The 21,446-nt window shown below is 44.2% G+C and overlaps 1 protein-coding gene across 8 annotated transcripts; it reads left to right on the top strand.

The window, feature by feature from the left end:
• The first annotated feature begins 987 nt into the window (after nucleotides 1-987).
• Nucleotides 988-21,017, top strand: LOC149298176 (phosphatidylinositol-3-phosphate phosphatase MTMR1). 8 transcript variants are annotated; one of them, XM_089487602.1, is made up of 17 exons: nucleotides 1,102-1,130; nucleotides 3,672-3,777; nucleotides 5,164-5,187; nucleotides 7,736-7,786; nucleotides 9,740-9,815; nucleotides 10,095-10,189; nucleotides 10,449-10,556; nucleotides 11,176-11,277; nucleotides 12,020-12,103; nucleotides 12,710-12,859; nucleotides 13,556-13,744; nucleotides 13,858-14,043; nucleotides 14,398-14,604; nucleotides 16,592-16,684; nucleotides 17,018-17,131; nucleotides 18,232-18,408; nucleotides 20,859-21,017. In XM_089487602.1, exons 5-17 carry the CDS (start codon nucleotides 9,770-9,772, stop codon nucleotides 21,015-21,017), a joined length of 1,710 nt encoding a protein of 569 aa, XP_089343728.1. In that variant the 5' UTR covers nucleotides 1,102-1,130; nucleotides 3,672-3,777; nucleotides 5,164-5,187; nucleotides 7,736-7,786; nucleotides 9,740-9,769. The 8 variants fall into 8 exon arrangements, with proteins under 8 accessions (XP_089343727.1, XP_089343729.1, XP_089343730.1 ...); XM_089487601.1 differs by lacking the exon at nucleotides 5,164-5,187 and having other exon boundaries at nucleotides 988-1,130; XM_089487603.1 differs by lacking the exon at nucleotides 7,736-7,786 and having other exon boundaries at nucleotides 1,063-1,130.
• Nucleotides 21,018-21,446: the final 429 nt, after the last annotated feature.

The following is a 21,446-nucleotide window of genomic DNA, read 5'->3' as shown; positions in this document are numbered from 1 at the left end:
AGGAGGGGTAGTCCCTTATCTGGTCACCAATTCCCTTGACACACCTTTTCTAGAATCTAATGGTTGGAGAACATGAGGAGATCACATTGCTCTACATGCATGAAATTTACAGTAAATTATTATAAATAACAGGAATGAGTTACTATATCAGCCAACCGCTAACATGTTGGAAGTCAGAACGCTCACAAGAGAAAGCGACTGATTGATGACTCGGTGAATGAATTACTCGGTGAATGAATCATTAGCTTGGTGTTTCCATTTATTGAGGCTTGTTTTTTTTTTATATCTTGCGGAACACTTTTCAAAGATTTCGCAATGCAGATATATATATGTATACATAAAGCACGCGTCGCAAAAGGCAGGTACAAAGATGACAACCGTCGTAGCGAATCAGAACACCGGTGGGATATTATATTAAATAGATGTAAGCTCTTGAAAGTAGTGTACCGGTTTGTCTTAGGTTGTCAGTTCTAGTTTTGTCACACCAGGTGAATATATGGGCTGTAATAATAATATAATGATAATGAATGATATTAATTACTATTTAGTAAGAGTAAATAATTCCTTATTACTATTAATAATGATAATAATAATAAAGGCGTGCTCTGGGCAGCTTTCAGTCGCTTCCTCCGGTATCGTCTCGTTGAGAGAAACCACTTCCTTCCGCACGGCGCAGGCCGCATGCCTCACATACTTTCAGTACCTTCTGCTGCTTCAGACCGTGTAGACAGACAAAGCTGATTGGCTGTTGCTTAGTCACCGATGACAGCCTCACCCAGCTGCCGCAGTGCATGCTGGTCCTCTAACAGTGACAGCCGCGATTCATGGCCGCCGCTTGACTGACTCTTCCTTCCTGAACCCCCTCCTCCCTGCAGGAAGCCGGCAGGAAGAGAGGCCTCCAATCCAGTCTTTCCTGTGCGATAAGGGGGTCAACGGCGGTCCGAGTATCCGGGGAAGAGGAGGAGGGGAAGGGGAAAAAAAAAGTCCATGGATAAGCTACCGGGACTGGAGTCTGCGGCTGGAGGAGTAGGAGGCAGCGCTGGAGGGGCTGCTGCCAGGAAACCTCCTCGGCCATCCGCGCCCCCCTCCGTGCCCAGCTCCCGCCAGCCCAGCGTGGAGACTCTGGACAGGTACAGCAGGACTGGGGCGGTGAGGGGATGTGGTGGGCCACGGAGTACACGGGGGGGGGGGTTAAAATCACAACTGGGTGTTCTGGACTACAACTCCCACCACCCATAGCATTCCGTTAAACTTTTGCAGGTGGAACATCCGGTGCCAGGGTTTGGGATTGTAATTATCGTCACAACGTGTAATTGCCCTGTTAGAGGTTTTAGTGAATATGATACCTTTTAGAGATTTTAGTGAATATGATACCTTTTATTTGGCCAGCATACAAAAAAAGCTCTGAAGACACATAAGCTTTTGGAAGCTCAGAGGTCTCTTCCTCAGATGGAACAGAGCAAACACAGAATATGTGATCACGCTGCTAAAGAGAGCTACTACCCACTCTAACAATAAGTTTGCAGCCCATGTCTCCTGCTTGATGGCCCCCGGTGGTGCTTGATGGCCCCCGGTGGTGCTTGATGCCCTCGTGTAAGCACATCTGTGCATATTTGTGGTGCTCCTGTGGTAGCTCGGCGTGTGCCTGACCCATCGCTACATGTATTTGTTGTCTGTATCGGTGTCTGTGGCATTGATGCTGAATGTTGTGGTCTTGCTCATAAGGCCTGCACGGTTGTCAGGACTCTCTAGCATATTAAAGGGGACTTGGCACCTCTCTGTGCAGAAGCTTGGGGTGTACGTAAATCTGTGGCGTATTAACGGTGTGTTTCTGTCCCGGGTAATGCTTTCAGTGTGTATTTGCACGTTTGCGTCCAGTTTTTCTTAATGTAAGAAAGGATTCCCGTAGCATTTAGGAACCCAGGCTTTGCTGAATTTTTAGCCGAGTTGCACTATTTGTGCCACTTAGTCCTGATAAAATTCTCTCTCTCCGTTTATGTGATCATCATACCTGGGTTTTTCCCCAATCTCAGGGTGAAAGGTCACACGGTCTGGATCTGACTCCTATTCTACCTTGCTGTGGTCATATATAAGACTCCCTGAAGACCAGTGTTAACACATTTGATGAGTCACTACATGGAATCTATTAAAGGGTTAATATTTGAAGAGTCTCGGGGTGGGCTCATTGAGAAAGTCCCCAGCACGATGATGATTTTTATTTCTGCAGCACCCACAGTTTAACGCGGCCTGAGACCGGCTGGCACGTTGGTCGAAGAGGGCTTGGCTCAGAAGCGGATTACTTGACAACAGCTGGTAGTAGAATTAGTGCATGGAAAGAGTTAAAATGCTAACATTTGAAATACCCTGGGGTATCTAGTTTCCACAACTATATGGTTTGATGGGGTAAATTGAACTGACCGGCTTCAAAGATCTCCTAAATAGGACATGCCAAGTTGAAAAACTGAATTGCGCATGCCCCAAATATGACCTATTACCCCCAAACAACCTGACAAACCCATGCATAGGGGTATCACTGCTGAACACATATTGGGCTGTCATGTCACATATACCAGGAGCAGTAAATTCTGGGTGGGAAAAAACACCAAAAAATACTACTACAAACTTTGACAAAGGCTGGAGATAGAATTAGTGCAAGGAAACAGTTAAAAGCCAGCATTATAAATATATAGTAAATGATATGATAAAGACCAAAATTACAGCTAAACGAGCACCGCAAACATGTTAAGAAAGGGTGCAAGACATAAAAAGCTGCTCTGCCCTTAAGGGGTTAAATTCCAAACGGGACTTGAAACAGCAAACCTTTCCTTTTGTTCCTCAAATTATTGTACAGAATGCTCGCTCCGGGGCCCTCAGCAGAGTATTAAAGGGACACTTGAATGCATTTTATAGCTGGGAGGTGTCCACTCCAGCGCCGGCTCAGCAGATGTGACGGGTGAGAGCACTCGCACGCGCACGTTATTTAAACGGGAGTTCTCTCTTGCCTAGTTGGCTTCTTCAAGCAGCCAATCGGTGGTAAGAATCATCAGATCACAGAGACAGTGGGGAACAGCAGCTTCTCCCTAAGGCTAGTGTTTGTTTAAATAAAACATATTTACATAGATAGCAGGCCGGGATTACCGGGACCCGCAGGTACAGTGCCAGACCGCCTGCATGTTTTTTTTGCAGGCACCCACATCCCAATGTAGTCCTCTACTGCGCACTTTCACCTGAGGACCCCGGCCAAGTTCGGGTGTCAAATGATTAATAAACTACCTGTGCTTGATCAGACCTTGGGTGCAATCGGGACCCTTTTTACACTGTATTGTATTAATGGTAGTAAGTGTTGCCCCCCCCACATCTGTATGAAGCGTGTTATGCTGATAAGTGTTGCACCCACCCCATCTCTGTTTGTATGAAGTGTGTAATAGTGATAAGTGTGTGATTCCCAAACACATGAATGGCCGGTGGCGAGGCTGCCTGGGACTGTGTACTGCGTCTGTATGTGCGTTGCTGTATGAAGCCTCTTGGCCCCACTGCCTTGCATGCTTGGACACGCGGTTTAGCGGGTTAGCAGGCCGGTGGCATGACGGGTTACAGCGGGTTCACGTCTGAAGCCAGCCCTCCACAGAGAATAAGGAATAACCCCTTGTGCTCATGTTTTGTTCTCGCAGCTCTACTGGATCACATGTTGAATGGTGCAAGCAGCTGATAGCAGCCACGATATCCAGCCAGATCTCGGGGTCCGTGCCCTCAGAAAATGTATCCCGAGATTACAGGGTAAGTGTGTTTCTTGCATGATCGCCCCTAAGCTGCAATGGAAGTGACATGTTTGGTTCCCCGTGACACGGAATCCACTGAGAAACATGTCCCTTTTTTGTGTATATATGTTAAGGTGTACATTTTCATAATTTGTATGAGGTGTACGTTTTATTTGTTTCCTTACCTACTCTGTGTCTGCCCTCCGCTCCCTCCATACCCCCTGCTCCCTCCATACCCCCTGCTCCCTCCATACCCCCTGCTCCCTCCATACCCCCTGCTCCCTCCATACCCCCTGCTCCCTCCATACCCCCTGCTCCCTCCATACCCCCTGCTCCCTCCATACCCTCCGCTCCCTCCATACCCTCCGCTCCCTCCATACCCTCCGTGCCCTAAGTGAAGGGGTGCTGTACGTCGGATTACAATGGGTTTTATTTCTCCACGCTTCCCGCTGAGATGGAAGTTGCAATGTTTTGCTTCTGGAAGAACTGTGTGTCGCGTGAATAGCAGGGGATTCACAGCGGCCACGGCTTCTGCGTGTTTTTTTTTGGGGGGGGGGGGTTAGGTTTTGTTTTGAACTCTCTGGTTGTGTCTGTTTCATGAGACAAAGAACCTTAATAATTTAAATTGAGGAGGTGTAATAGATGGTTTGCCCGTTAGTGATTCTCTCTGAATTAAAGAAATCTTAACACGCCGATGACATCATATCGCAACAATAACACTCATAGTCTCCCCACACTGTACCCCACTGGCTCCGCTATACTTGGGATTAAGGAGATACCGCAGGGGGGGTTCTGTGTAAAAAGAAGTCTTATCAGCTTGGCAACCTGTGAAGTGTCCCCCTGTGATTGGACTGCTCCATTGGTTGCTATGGTGATAAAACAACCTTGCACCCAAAGTCTCCACACACAGTCAGGGAGTAGCATTTTATTTCCAGTTAATTTACACTTTTACTTTCACTTATTGGTTTTGTGCTCATTAGACTTTGTGGGCTTTTTAAACCGCCATAAAAGTAATTTTTAGCAAGGAGAACAAGTCAATTCCTCATTCCCTGACACGAGATGAAATTGTCGTGAAGCGTTTCCCTTTGTGGGCCGCGGCGGTTGGGTCCCAAGCCGCTCTTTTGTCAGACACAGGAAATGTTTCTGGGGGGACGTTAAAGCGAGACGTCTCGGCGGTTTGGAGAGCGTTTTCTGCGTTCAGGAAGATAGCGGCGCCGTATATTATTATTATTATTATTATTATAAAGCGCGGACAGATTCCGCAGATAACGTGTCAGCCGCTCGTCGGCTCGCTCTCGCCCCGTTATGAAGCGCAGGATATCGCTGTTGTGTTATAACGATATAGTATATGGATTTATCACATGACTAACAGTCTTTCCATTGGCACCGTGTGCATTTCTAACAGGTGTTCAAGAGGCCTGATCTGAGGGTAAAGTATCACCGGCTTCCGCCACGTCTGTCTACTGTGCTGTGACATGAAAGGGTTAAGTATCAAAATCTCTCATTTTTTGCCAATTTATCGATACATCTGGAATGACTCATTCTCTGAGATTTTGATTCTTGGCCCCCGGTGTGTCTCCGCTTGTGACGTGATTATTACGCTTGTGTATTGTAAACGTGTCTCGTCGTTTTGCTCGTGAAGCCACGTCCGTGGGCTGGGTGTCACGGGCGTAGTGTCAGCACACGTGTGTCCGTGACGTGTCCGCGGTGATGTGTAATTGGGGGAGTCACGGTACTGTCTCTGCGTGTCTCTTGTATGCTTTGCGATGCTTCAGTCTCGGCTTTTACTCGTTGCGCATGTTTCTCCTGGTAAATTCTCCTTTTGTTTCTCTCCAGGTTCAGGGGCCGTGATAGAGCAGCCTGAAACTGATCAGTAGCCGGCCCACTATAGATTAGAGCGTTTACTAAGGTGCATTAGTCAGGGGGCCGTTTGTGACCTGCATGCGGAAAGGTGCCGCTGTATGTCCCTGGTTATAAAAGGAAAGCGACCTTCCATCAGATGCCGCGGCGACTGCCTGTTATATGTAACGGTCCATGAATCCATCCCTGCGGGGGTTAAAATGTTACTCCAGGAGCTACTATATCTCCGCTAGAGGAGAATTCAGGGGCTTTAAATCAGATCATCTAGGATCTGATCCATTGTCTGTGGCTGGCTCGCTGGATTTGCAGCCCCGGTCTAGGTCTAGGTGGGGGGCTGCCCCAATCTTCTCTCATATAAAGCATAAGGGGAGCACACAACCTAAAAAGCATGAAAGGCATACACATTCAGATTCCCCGGCTCTGCTCCCGGTGCTTATTATATCATTTTTTACCGCTTCATATGTTTCCCCAGCGTAGTCGGGGCGTTACATGCACATTTTCCGCCCCGTTCCTGTGATCCCTCGGGGCCGGTCGTATCAGGATACGTCTATCAGCCGTGTAGGTTATTTTTGAGCGTACGTTGGTTTTCGTGGACTGTCTTTTAACCCTTTGTGATTAGAACCTCGCATATATCCGCTATTCCATACGGCACACAAGCCTAATAAAGTACTCGGGTAATACGGGACGGGGCAGACCCTCGGGGGGTGTTAATTTTCTTCATGATGCTTTTGCTCGACTCTTATGTTGCTGTTTTTATATACCGTGTACCGTATGTATATAGTTTGGCTTCTGTCTGTACATGGATATCAGGATATATTCAGTAAATGTTCATTAGCGTTTTTTCGTTTTTTGTCACATATTTGCAGTGGATTTTCGCATAATACGTGACGAGGGTGTCAGCTTATAAAGCACTTATAATGTGAGGGGCCCCCACGAAGCATCATTTTGGGGGATTGTGGAAGACCGAGCGGGTTTATTTATTTTACGCTCCTCTTGCGTTTGCATATATATCTCCTGTGTATACTTTGTGTTTGTGTGTGTGTGTATATATATATATATATATATATATATATATATATATATATATATATATATATATATATATATATATATATATATATAATCTCTCCCGTGTATACTTTGCATTGCGGATTTCTTAGCCGTGTTCTCTAAAGCCATTAGAGACATTTAGTGATGATACGTTGAGCGCATGCTCGGGTCCTGCTATTCAGGGAGATCCGTGACTTCCAAGGACAGACACAGACGATGCTGTGTTTTAACCCTTGTGCTGCTGGCTTATTTTAGTCCAGGCTATCATAACGTGAGCTGCACAGAGGATGCTTTTAATGATAATGAGTTCCTAAAGCGGTGCGTGATAGATCCCAGAAGCCAGGCCCGGGCGACAGTCCTGTTACTGCAGACATATCCGCGGAATTAACCATCGCCGCGGTATTTGACAGCGCTATATACATTAATAAACAATCATTATGGGATGAACCTGAAGTCACAATTCCAGCACCTTTTGTTATCGCTGCTCACAAAACCAACAAAGCCGTATAACGCATGCTCGTTTCTCCCGCTTCTTTTCCTATCTGTTGGTTTAATTCCGAATTTGGGGCAAACGCTTCGTTACCGTCGTAAAAGTGAATTAACGTAAAGCTTTAATGAACTAAAGCGTATCCGGCTCATCTCCTTCCCAGCGATCGGTAATGGGTTATTGCAGAAGTTAACCCTTCCTGGTGAGGAGAGATCCAGTGTATAAAGGGTTAAAACGTTGGATTAAACTAGTTTCTCACTCGTTTTCTCCATACGGACTCTCTTGAGATCTTTGTTATTAAAGAGACGGTCATTCGTGTTCTAAACATTAACCCTGCGATGTCCTGCTCTGTGTTTCTACCCGCTAAGCATGTTTTGCCCCAGTTGGGTGGTAACAAAGCATCTCTTCTCTTGGCTTGTTAATCGTTTTGTTGATTTCTTTTATTAATACAGTTTTCCTGAAATATACTTGACAAACCCCCCTTCCTCCGCCTATGAGACACGCTGTCCAAGTACTTTTACCTGTTGTCTGCATGATTCTCTTGTTGCCTCTTGTTTCTGCCCATCGCTGCCTCGCACAGGAGATTCAGGACGACCACAATGGCTATCATTCTGAAACGGAAGCTGAGCAGGCGGCAAGTTCCTTCCCTCTCTTATATGTGAATGCCTCCGTCCCGCTGTCTGTCTGTCATCCTCTGCCATGAGCGCTTTGCTTAGTAGATGCGTGCTTAATTGCCACCATCGATGAAGCTGTAACCTCACGTGTGTAGAGAGATCCATTCCCCCGTTGGGCTAGCAGGTGCGTTTAGAACTGCTCATTTGGTTGACATTGGGATTTATTCACTAAAGCCGATCTTTCTATTATTAAAGGCCAGTCTCCGGTATCTTCTGATGCAGAAATTACTTGGCCGGCCCTTTATCGGGGAGATTTCTTTTAAGTCTCATCGTACATTGAATTATACATTATACTGGGCCAGCTGTGCCCTTTATGCCATTATGGGTCCTTCATAACGAATATTGAAAAACTATTATAAAACTCAATACACAGCCCTCCTGCAGACTCCTTTAGTGAATAACCTCCAGCATGTCCCCCTTACTAACATTTCTCCTCATTATCATGTTTGTCACACAGAGGAATTATTATACATTCGTAATCCCGATATAAACTAGACTTTATTGATTGTTGCCAACGCAGCTGAGAGGTTAATCCAGATTTTCAGATGCATGTATACAATTCCACTCAAAGTTTGGGGTCACTTCGCTGTTTTCATGGAAAACAAGAACATTTGTATCTGTAACATAATTGCAAAATTAAAAAAATTAGCCTTTTAAATTTGGATTAGCGAACACAACGTGCCATGGAACACAGGAGTGATAAAGGGCCTCTGTACGATGATATTCCATTGAAAATCGTTTACAACATTTACATTTACAACATTTACCCCGTCTGCGCTGTATCTCTGATCCATTTCATGTTACGTTAATGGGCAAAAGGAAATCTCTAAGTGACCCCAAACTTTTGAGCTGTAGTAGAACACTTTTAGCTGTTAGTTGCGAGTATAGCGGGTTACTTAACCGCGTTTCTGTAATTCAGCGCGGTGTCGAACGACCGTCACTTAACTAGTTCCTCGGGATCCGAAGATCCTGAAGTTCCAAACCGCGTTCACGTCCGAAGTTCGCGTTGATTTCATTAAGAACTGATCACGCGTCCAAGAGGATGTCTTATTTCTACATCAAACTCCTTCAAAGAAAGAAAAAACATGACAGTCTTACTCATTTGGGGCCGCGAAAACTTTCTCTTGAGTCACTTATCCGATCACTGAGTTTTCGGGTCAGTGATTAGGTTAGACTCTGATAACACGGGTTTTGGGGTAAAAATCTAGTTTGTAGGGGTTTGTAGCCTTTTAACAAATATCACTAATCCCATTGTAATGTCTATCAACCGTCTGGGGTTTGGGAGCGTTGCATCTCTGTGCTGGGGCTTTGAATGTGGACCGCTTTTATTATATAAATATATAATATACATAGAGAGAGAGATATTTATATAATATTTAAGAATGTTTGCTGTTTATTTAAGAGAGATTATAAAGCATCCGTTTAATTAATGGCGCCCCTCGCGCTTGGCACTGAAACGCATTGATTTATGTGCTTTTCAATGCCGAGTCTCCCCACGTTAATACATTACTACGCGTTAGACATGCGCAGAACACTAAAATGCTGCGGCTGTAGAACCTAAGAGAGATGTTATTAGATGCGTGAAGTAGTTACACAGGGAGTATATCTCCGGCCCCCGCCATCCAGAAGCGCCTTTTAATAAGCCAGATGGGGGGGGGGGGGGAATTAATTTCTGTGTGGACTCGGACGCCTTGCCCTTAAATTGAGTTTTTTCTCCTCAAGAATCCATTGAGAACAATGAATATTTTACACCTGGAATAATGTGTGGCAGTGGCGATCTGTATTACTGAGCCCATGCGCGGCGTTCGGTTACGGGGCTCCTGCTAGAGAAGGGGGAGAGGATCTGAAGTCGTGGCTGAAAGGCGCTGATGGGAAGTGGGATTTATTTGTTGCTTTTGGACCCTCCGCAGGCTCTGAGAGATGGAAACAAGCTGGCACAGATGGAAGAGGCTCCGCTGTTTCCCGGAGAGTCCATCAAGGCGATCGGTGAGAGGAAAGCCCAGAAGCACGTGGAACCTATTATAAACCCTTAGATTTATTAAGATATGCCTAGGGTCGTGTGCATGTACGTTAACCATGAGATATTATACACAAGCAATCGTCATAGCGATTAGTGGAACGACCCAAACGGCAAGTAGAAAATTCTCATTACAGCGAATACAGTCTCGGTAGTCAGCGTTCCCGATGATATACAAAGTATTACCGGTGAAAGCGTTACCTATGAAACCATACAACTATTAGTTCATTGATGTTTTCTTTCCGCAGCTAAAGATGTTATGTACATCTGTCCGTTTTGGGGGGCCGTCAGCGGAACGCTAACCGTAACGGACTTTAAAATGTACTTCAAGAGCGTGGAAAGGGTGAGCTTTGTTTCCAGCGTTTTACTTTCATGAACGAGATGCTTACGATGGTTCATAAGCATCATTTAGTAAAACGTCGGATTGTCTGTAGACTTTAATGCATGCGATAGCTGAGAGATCCCTTCAAACCCTACGAGCGGGGTCTCATAAGACCCCCATGTGACTGATGGCACTCTCATTGTACGGGAGCGCTTTCCAGCCAATGAGGAGGATGGGACTGCCGAATTTAACGACATTTTAATCCTCTGTTTGCTTGCAGGACCCCCCGTTCATCTTGGATGTTCCACTGGGTGTGATCAGCAGAGTGGAGAAGATCGGGGTACAAAGCCATGGGAATAACTCCTGCGGCATAGAGATTGTCTGTAAGGTATTTGTACGCATTGTTTGTAAGGATTTCTACATTAAATCAACAAATGACTTATTCTGGCGTAGACGGCTGCATCTGTATATAGCGGACCATATATATATAAGCTATAGGGCGGCATATATCCTACCGATGCCTCAAGTATCTTTAATTGGAGACACTTGGGTTTGATGGTAATGTGTATGTAAGTAAACGCACACGTTAAGTCTTTTATTATACTTTTACGGCTGAGTAACATTCATAGGATCATTGTCAACGCATATTGAAATCAGGAGAAGGGAAATGAAACAATGACATCATTTTCTGGAAGTGACATCTGTCCATCTTAGCCAAATGCATGGGAGAAACACTTTGTTTTAAGGGGCATCTCATCTTTTGCTGAAGTAACATAAAAAAATTTAGCCGAAGTGTCAGGATAGGAGCTTTTCTGCCGGAAGAATAGGGTCCCCCTGGTTTCACACAGCACTAGCAGGCTGTATATCTTAATGCTTGGCATCCGCGTTATTCAGACCTCCACAAAACAGTATATGCTAAAGAGGGCAACGAGCACCATCTAACGGTGTTTGGGTTTAGTTCCTTTTTCTAGCCCCAGGTCGTAATTCTTTTCTTTATTTCCTGAAAGGACATGAGAAATCTACGTCTGGCGTATAAACAGGAAGAACAGAGTAAATTGGAGATATTTGAAAATCTCATTAAACTTGCGTTTCCTCTTTCTAACGGCATGGTGAGTACGGTCATTGACTTATCCAACTTATATTGTGATTTTCTGCCAAGATAGCATCTTTCATACTTATTTGAATTTGCTGTTCAAGAAGGACGGACACATAGAACGTTCTTCTTAAAGATAACGGTTTTTCCTTTAGTAAAAAGAAACATGTCTTTTCTATACATTTTATGGACATGACCCACCAGAGTGCGTGCCGCTGAAGAGGGCAATAGTGAGGATGTCATTGAGGGGAGGGGAGATGTTGAGATCTTGCCATACGTTTACGAAATGTGTTTGGCAGAAACGTTAATAGTCTTTAACCCCTTAATGACAAAGCCCGTACATGTACGGGCTCAAAATGCATTGTTTTCAATGGGTTTAGGGACCGCCCGTTGTCCTTAAGGGGTTAAAGAAGATAAACCTAGCAAATGAGAAGAGTCTCAAGATTCTCCAAACCTGATTTAAGAGAGAGATCCATAATATATATACCACATTTGAACAACTTGACCCCTCACTCCTAATTCAGAGTAACACCATCACTACTGTTTCTGGTCTTGTCCAAATGTATAGAAGGTGACATTTCTAAATGTCTTCTGTTTTGTGTTCTGTCATCACAAGTATTGCGTATAATATCTTAATTTATATAATTATATGTCATTATACAATATTTTGTTAATAAATAAGCAATAATACATTGCTTACCGTTGTGTTAGCTAACAGACGGGGTTTTATTTTATATAAAAAACATTTTTTCCTTTAGCCACTGTTTGCGTTTTCCTACAAAGAAAAGTTCACCGTGAATGGTTGGAAGGTTTATGATCCCATGGCAGAGTACAAAAGACAGGTACGTTAAGGGTAAACAGTGTTATAACAATATTATCTCATGTCTGATAGATGGATGCTTTTTTTTGTGTCTAGACCCATTGTTTCGAGTTATTTAAGTAGTCTTGACAAGCCAGAGTTTTTAAGGAACATGCATATGCGGTGAAGGAAACAGGACGTTGTGGGCAGTTTATTCAAATAAAAAATGGTATTCTCGCCGACTCACAAAGAGCCACTAAAATGATGGAAAGAATATCTGATCCCTTCTCAATCTGCCTGACGAAGAGAGACGTGGATCTCCACATTCAGATGCTCCTGAATTAAGTAACTCGGAACTCAACGGGAAAAGTAGCTTCAGGGAAAAAAGGCACTGATTTAACTATACATTATACAGGGCCAGCCAAGCTCTTCTTGCAGCAGAAGCTCACTAGGGTTGTCCCTTGATAATGTATAGTGAAGGGAAGGAGCTGCGCTGTATAACTCTCCTGTCAAGGCCCCCTTTAGTGAATAGACCCACATTGTCAGTCCCTTAGTATGCAACGTAGCTGTAGTTCATGCGCTTAAAATCCTGCAGCTTGGTTTATTGGCTGTGTTTTACGATGCATTTATTTAATGTGTTTGTTCTCAGGGTTTGCCAAACGAGAGCTGGAAAATCACAAAGATAAACAGCACGTATGAGCTGTGTGACACGTACCCGGCCGTCTTTGTTGTTCCAACAAGTGTGGCGGATGACGATCTAGCCAGGGTTGCAGCTTTTCGATCAAAAGGACGCATTCCGGTAAGCCATTAATTGCTTAACACGCCCCAATGTGTTTTTGGGGTTATACAGGTTACAGGGGGCTCCTCCGGATGGTCATTAAAGTTATACGAGACATAATCTTAATTCAGCATTGGCTGTTCACCTTGACTCTATGTATCTGTGTATGCATACATATATAATACAGTTTTACATGTGGAAGAGAATACGCTGGTCCTCAAAATCTGCACTAAACATATTAGTCGATAAAGGTGCGCATTTTCATGATATACATTCCATCTGAAGAAGAGACCTTTGAGATCCCAAAAACTTCTGTTACTTTTACATGTTACTTTTATAAAATGTGCCATCTTTGAGTAAAGGCTCCATTTTCTTTTGGGCTCATACGGCAATATTTTCCCCATACTAGCTTATAAAGCTCTATATAGAGTTATAGAGAGAAAGAGAGAAATATAGGGGAAAACATGGTTTATATTGTTGGTTGTTGAGCCAGACCAAATCATTCAACGTTATAAGACATATTGTATGTTCTTTATTAATAAACCCTGCGTCTGTATTTTTGTGTTTTTTTTTTTTGTTGTTGTTTTTTTTAATGGTAAAATAATACTCATTTTTAAATTGGTAATTAATTGCATTAGTGACAAGAAACCAAAATGTATACCGGGAAATACACAACAAATATGCGATCTGTGCGCTCTCCCGTAACGCGTGTTTCAGGTTTTATCATGGATTCACCCTGAAAGCCAAGCCACCATAACTCGCTGCAGTCAGCCGTTAGTCGGACCAAATGACAAGCGATGCAAAGAGGACGAGAAGTATTTGCAGACAATCATGGACGCCAACGCGCAGTCTCACAAACTCATCATCTTCGATGCCAGACAGAACAGCGTTGCCGACACTAATAAGGTGATACATTCTCTAATGCTTATCTGCGTGTGTTTGGAATAATGTTATAAACTCGTGGGGCATTTGGGAATATTTGCTTTCAATAAACATGGGGTTTTTTTTTTGTGCTGCAGGCAAAAGGAGGAGGCTACGAAAGCGAAACTGCCTACCCAAACGCAGAGCTGGTCTTCTTGGAGATCCACAACATCCACGTGATGCGGGAATCCCTCCGTAAAGTGAAGGAGATTGTGTATCCGTCAATAGACGAGGCGCGCTGGCTTTCCAACATCGACGGGACCCACTGGCTTGAATACATAAGGGTACGGCCCGTTCAGCTGATCAGCAAACTGTGCGCGTTTACCTCTTTTAAATCATGGCACGTGATACAGACCAGTGAGATTCTATTTTACTCGCCACTCACGGCCTGTAGAACAATATAAAAGACATATGCATGAACATGAAAGTCTGGTGGGTGATGATGCATTGAGGCAGCTCGCCATACGTTGTGTATGAAATGAAAACCTGTTTTATTGATTGGAGAAAGTGTGACTTTTTTTTTTAACGCCTTTTCTTGTATTAAATATAGCTAGCTGCACAGGTGACACTTTAACACATGCATTTCGCTATTATTGTATACACGTCTTAAATGTTGCCCCCCTTTTTACCCCTCTTAGATGCTTCTTGCCGGCTCGGTGAGGATTGCAGACAAGCTTGAGTCGAGTAAGACGTCGGTCGTCGTGCATTGCAGCGACGGCTGGGACCGGACAGCGCAGTTGACGTCTTTGGCCATGTTAATGCTGGACAGCTATTACAGAACAATCAACGGGTTCGAGGTTCTCATAGAGAAAGAATGGATAAGTTTCGGCCATCGATTTGCTATGGTGAGGGGGACATACTGCACTGCGTCTTAGAGCATCTTCTTAGGGAGGTTCTTTAATTCATATGCTTTATAACTCTCCAGAGTAGAATATCTTGTCTGGTTTGATATGGAGTAAGTCATTATATTGCTATTTAGATGAATATTTATTATAGGGCTGCAACTAACGATTATTTTAATAATCGATTAGTTGGCCGATTATTTTTTCGATTAATCGGATAAAAAAAAACAATATGCAAATTTTTTGTTTATTTAAAATAATTTAATGAACTGGATGTTAAAAAACAACTTAAAATTTACATTAACATTCTTATTTTGTTATGATGTAATAAAAAAACAATATTTTCAAAGTACAAAAACCCAAACACAATATTTATGAAACAAAATAACCCCAAACATTCTGAAAAGAGGTGGACTATTACTGTTCAAGAAACTTTGCCCCAGCCCTGGCACTTTGCACCCAGCACTCAGCACTTTGCACCCAGCACTCTGCACTTTGCACCCAGCACTTTGCACCCAGCACTTTGCACCCAGCACTTTGCACCCAGCACTTTGCACCCAGCACTTTGCCCCCGGCACTGGCACTTTGCCCCCAGCCCTGGCACTTTGCCCCCAGCCCTGGCACTTTGCCCCCAGCCCTGGCACTTTGCCCCCAGCCCTGGCACTTTGCACCCAGCACTCAGCACTTTGCACCCAGCACTTTGCACCCAGCCCTGGCACTTTGCCCCCGGCACTTTGCACCGAGCCCTGGCACTTTGCACCCAGCACTCAGCACTTTGCACTCAGCACTTTGCCCCTGGCACTTTGCACCCAGCCCTGGCACTTTGCACCCAGCACTCAGCACTTTGCCCCAGCCCTGGCACTTTGCACCCAGCACTTTGCACCCAGAACTTTGCACCCAGAACTTTGCACCCAGCACTTTGCACCCAGCCCTGGCACTTTGCACCCAGCACTTTGCACTGTGCCCCTGCAGCCAGTCTCCAACTCTGCCCTGCACCCAGCCCTGCCCCCACATTCACACCCTGCCCCCACACTCACACCCTGCACCCACTCTGCTCTGCACCCACTCTGCCCTGCATCCACACCCCCACTCTGCCCTGCACCCCCACCCCCACTCTGCCCTGCACCCAGTCTCCTGCCCTGGCCTGCCCCCCCACCCCCACTCTGCCCTGCATCCCCTGAAACCCCACCCCCACCCCCGCGAATCGCTCTGTGCGAATGGAGCCACTCGCACAGAGCGGTTCGCACAGACATGAAGAATACTTACCTCCGGAACGCGTCACATCCGTCACGCAACTAAAAGAAGGCGGAGAGTGCAGAGCGTGTAGCGGAAGCGGGGAACGCTCACGGAGGTAAGTAAAAGGAGCCGAGTGCTCCAACAACGAATCGATCACTCGATTAATCGATAACGGAAATCGTCGACAACGATTTCCGTTATCGATTATTATCGATTTTATCGATTCGTTGTTTCAGCCCTAATTTATTATAACTTGTTTTATATAGCGCCATCATATTCCGTATTGCTGTACAACAGGTAAACGGGACATAACAAGTTATATATAACAAAACAATTACGCAGTTACAGAAACAACAGGTGAGGAAGGCCCTGCTCAAAGAGCTTACAATCTAGAAGGAGTTAGGGTGTATTACACAAGAGGTAAAGGTGCCACTAAGCTAAGGTGTGTTAAGGAACATGGGAGGGAGGGTGTTATTGTGTAAGATTGTAAGCGTCCTTAAAGAAGTGGGTCTTGAGGGATTTTTTGAAGAACTAAAGGGAGAAACCGATAGGCTGTGGGGGCATTTCAGAGGAAAGGGGCAGCTCTTGAGAAATCTTGTAAACATGCATGAGAGCTAGAAATCAGAGGAGAGAACAAATGAGTGAGGAGATGTAAATAGGGGAAGCGCTATTGAAAGTAAGAGTCAGGATTTAGAAATATATATATATATATATATATAATGCAGTTTTGTGGTGTGTTTATAATCTCATGCAGAGAGTGGGACACGGAGATAACAACCACGCAGATGCTGATCGCTCTCCCATTTTCCTCCAGTTCATCGATTGCGTGTGGCAGATGACAAACCAGGTACCCTTTTACCGCTTCAGTGATGTGAATTCACTTAGTTGCCAGCGACATATATTTCAGAAGTAATTCTAATATTAGCAAATCAATGAAAACACAATGTACTCCCTGTTTTAGAGTCCAAATTCTTCTCCACCCTCCCCTGGTGTCTGTATCTGAATTTATTGTATTAGAAAACATCTGTATTTATAATACTGATGATAAAGATATATGATTTATACATCTCTCCAGTGTCTGGAACTGACCAGCTTTGTAAAGCCTGTAGAACCATTTTAATATGTAATGATTTTCCGGTGAATCGTGTCTTTTTTGTTTTTTTTTGGTCCGTTTGGTCAGTTTCCAGCAGCGTTTGAATTTAATGAACTTTTCCTCATCACTATATTGGATCACCTTTATAGCTGCCTGTTTGGGACATTTTTATACAACTGTGAACAACAGCGAGTGAAAGAGGTATGTTCCTTTCTGTCATTATTCTTTTCTTATGAAGTCATTGATGGAGATGTGTTTTTTTAGGAGTGATATTTTTATGTCTGTCTGGGAGTCCTTCCTGTGAGCACAAAAACCTGCTTTCTATTATAAAACAGCCTTTAACTAAGATAAGGGTTTTTTACATCAAACAAGTTAGACATCTGAGGATGTTGGTTAAAGGCTTAGCTTCATAAGTTAAACATGTTACCCCAGCAGGAGAAGCACTTTTATTGGCAAGCTTTGATAATAAGTACACGGAGGGGCATATTTAAACCAGACTCACTGGACATGAATCAGATTTCGTTGGCTGCCATCCAGAGCAGCTCCTGGCATTTGATGAGACAGGGGGGACATTGTTCCTGGGACCCGCATCCTACATAGAAGCCCCTTCTAGATATCCGTGTGCCCCCAAACCCAAATGTTTTTACAGGCCAAGGGTCAGGGTGGGAGCCGGCTAGCATCCATCATCTCGGCAACCACAAGCCATTTTCTAATGACACACTGCAGTGACAAACAACAAGCATGCAGGACAACATAGTTAATCATTTCCATAAATGCTGTTTATTTAGATTGCACAGATAACCAAAGAATTACACAAAAAATGCAGATTTCGCTTTAATTTATTTATTTTTTTATCCCTTTTTATAGTTAGAGTGCTCTGTTTAGTTCCTACTTCAAATCTCCTTTTTGGAGGCAGTTTCTTGACACATCAAACAGCTTACAGCTATTGAACGCTCCACGTGGCCAGCCCATGACACGCACCTGCTTGGTAGCTGCTGTAGCTTAAATAAAACGCCCTATAGCTTTGGCCACAAGGTGGCGCTCAAAGTATTCCGAATGATTGCTCGTGCGGACGTAGATTTCTTTATATTCTTCACCCGCTTCTAAATCACATCATTAAAAAAAGATCACATGTTTGAAGCATTGTTTATTCTACTTGTAACTTGGCACAGCAGCAAACTTTACAGAACCTCGTGGAGATATCGCTCCGTATTGCTTTCCCAGGCCGAGAGTATATTTCATTTTACTAATTGTGATTTTGCGAATGGCTTCAGCTTTTGTTTTTTCCTTGTTTGATGAAGGAAATCGGCACCAAGACCATATCTCTCTGGTCCTACATTAATAGCCACGTGGACGAATTTACCAACCCCTTTTATGTGAACTATGAGCACCATGTGCTGTATCCAGTCGCCAGCCTGAGCCACTTGGAACTCTGGGTAAATTATTACATTAGATGGAACCCTCGAACAAGACCTCAGGTTAGTACCGGTCATAAGATTCCCCATTGTACATTAAATGATATTTATATAATGCATTTTGCTGATGTGATCTACTAAAACGCATACATAGATTGCTGTAAATAAGCCGGATGTGCCTGCTACGTATTACCCGCTCAATTATTTTATGCCACCTGTGGGGTAATTAGCTTTTCACTGCCCCCTATGTTTTTGCCACCATAAACTTTTGCAGTGAACCCCTTGCCTTAGGTTGTCATTCCCTCTTCTGGCTAATCCGTTGCATCTGAGACTAACTGATAGTATCTGTATATTACATCGTATCCATTTGGGAGCTGTGTATACTTGTGAATTGGAATCCTTTCCGTGGGCTTTTTGAGCGATCACAGCATTTTATAAATGGTGACTGGCTTCTCCATTGGAAACACACAGTAGAGAAAGTACTATTAGCTTTATCCTGTACGAATGTCTCTGCTCAGACATGTAAGAACTCATAGAAGAAGGAACAGGTAGTAATTGTCAATAAACATTATTGCACATGAGCTATTACCGGCAACGCCATATGACAATGAATTTACGGGAGATTGTTTCGCCCCTGACTGTACCAGCTTCTTGTTGTATTCTGTTTTATTGTCCCAGGTTACATGTAGTATCATGCAAATACTCTCTAAAGATCTTTTGTTAGGAATAATAACCCCAGTGCTGTCCACTTGGGGGTAGCAGTGCTATAGTTTATAATCCACCTGCCAGTGAGTGTGGTCCGGTAGGTACAGCACACTACTATACAGTGTAGGTATATCCCGTGTCCGTTACGTTGGGAGGAAAGAGTAAGAGTAAGTTACCACGTGGGGCAGAAACACCAAAGTGCAAAGATAAGCATTAGTATCCATCAGTCTTAATAGAAGGTGCCTGGTGGAGCCATGTTCCAGGAGGTGAAACCGGCTTTCTTCCCCCCCAGTACGTTCAATACGTTGGCGTTCGCTGATGGCGAGTTCTCTAAGCCTTCTGTGAATACGCCTAACCTCGTAGTCGCTGCTGTCGTGCGATGCTGGGATTACTTTGGGCCGGCGCGATAAGTTTTTATTAAAAATATTACGCATGAATCAGATGTTCCTGTCACAACCGCAGGGGAGCCTTTCCACTCCTTAAAAAGTGACGGCCGTGTTAGCGCTTCTTTTAGGAATGCTCGGTGTCTTCTCAAACTCTGATCGAATGGGAATTGTTTCTATTAAAAGGGGGCTATTTTGTATTTCAAAATACATTCAGATTTAAAAAACATAAAGGAATACGTCACGGCGAGGCCTCAGGAATAACGAGCCGTTTGGAAAGATATGGTTTTGTAGATAAATGGGAGCTCTCTGAGTTCACACAGCAGAAGGAGACAAAAAACCGACTCATTCAGCACAAACAAACAGATTCATCTGGTAACGTTCAAGGTAATGCGTGTCCTTGGGAAGAAGGAGCAGTACATTAACCGTCACAAACAGCAGACGAGCCTTTGTGTGGATGTCCCTGTGAACATGTCTCCCCTTCCCCCGGCCCGTTCCCCATTCTACCTCAACAATGTTCCAGGGTGGAGACAGTGGTTTTATGTATAAATTTAAACGTCTGATCACTAAATACCGCCCCCCCCCATCTCCATCCCCCGCTATAAATGTGATGTACAGTAGTGTATAATATGTGCGTGCTCCCCAGCGTACATACAGCGCGTGTAATTAAGCCGCTCCACACTGACGCGAAGGATAATTGGAAGGAAAAATAAGCAGTCCTAGATTTCTAGTAGGTCATCCGTCTCATACACAGCGGGGGGTATTACTTTGACACGCGTGGTTTGAGTTACCGATCACAGCCCCCCCCACCCCACAACACATTTATTTTAAGCAAATGTTAACTCAAACGGGATCCAACATGTTACCCAGGAGTGAGCATTTACGAGTATGTCGTGACAGAAATGTCATGTCTGTAGTACCTGTGTTACCTTCTAATGAGGTGAACCTGAAGGACCTGGCTTGGTGCTAAGAACGTTTCCTCCATGAAACCCACATAATCCACTGCATTAAACAAACCGTATATGAAAGAGCCCAGCGCTCTCACAGCATGCGTTTCTATACAGTGTATTCAATACAAACTCTGCTCCACGCCGCAAGGAACTATCGTAGCATTACCAGGCTGTGACTTTTAGGAAGCTATGCTTTCCCAGCACATGCTTCAGCTTTTCCTTCCATCCCGCTCTATTTTATAGGCATTCTTCTAACTCCTCTGCCGTTTGGAAGGTGGAGTCCCTTTAGATGCAGCCATGTCTGCCACTCTGAATGATATAAGTGGCCATTTATTACCCTCCAGGTATAGGCACATCTCTGCTCGGGGGAATGTTTGAGGGCCCACAGTTGGCATCTCTGGTCCATTCATTGGACCCATGACATTTTCTATTATTATAACCAAAAAAAACCTTATTTTGTTTGCTTTATTTTTAGATGCCGATCCATCAGAACTTGAAGGATCTCCTTTCTATCAGGGCAGAACTTCAAAAGAAAGTGGAAGAACTGCAGCGTGAAGCTGCGACCAGATCAGTGTCCTCCTCATCTGACCGAGGGTCTTCTCCATCCGCCACTCCTGTACACACCGCTGTTTGATAAGCAGCATGAACTGAAATGTGGAACCCCTTCCCATGCAAGTGGGCTGAATGAGCAGGTCTACTTTGGCGTTTTCAACACTTCTAACACCAAAGCATTGACTAGGGTTTCCTTTTCCCCGACCATCGGTTGCCAAAGGAGCCCGCAGCAGCTGTATAGGTCAGGGAAAGCCTGTGTTAACGTGTCTCTGGATAATCAGATGTTATAACGATAGTTTATGTTCTCCGATCATGTTTACATCCCGGGTGCACTCCATGGTGTAATCTGTTCCTATATAATGTAATGTTATAGGAACGATTTATTCCTTTTATAGTTTGATTTTTTTTTTTATTTCCTTTTAAAATGACACATGTTATTTCCAGCTCAACACAAAATCTGATTCTGTATCATCGTAGCACCGCACTTTGTTTAAAACTTATTTTAAGTCTC

This window comes from Sceloporus occidentalis, unplaced genomic scaffold, assembly GCF_023333645.1.
Source record: "Sceloporus occidentalis isolate IW3139 unplaced genomic scaffold, rSceOcc1.0.p SCAF_34, whole genome shotgun sequence".
Classification (NCBI taxonomy): Eukaryota; Metazoa; Chordata; class Lepidosauria; order Squamata; family Phrynosomatidae; genus Sceloporus; species Sceloporus occidentalis.
This window is presented reverse-complemented; position numbering and strand designations above follow the sequence as displayed.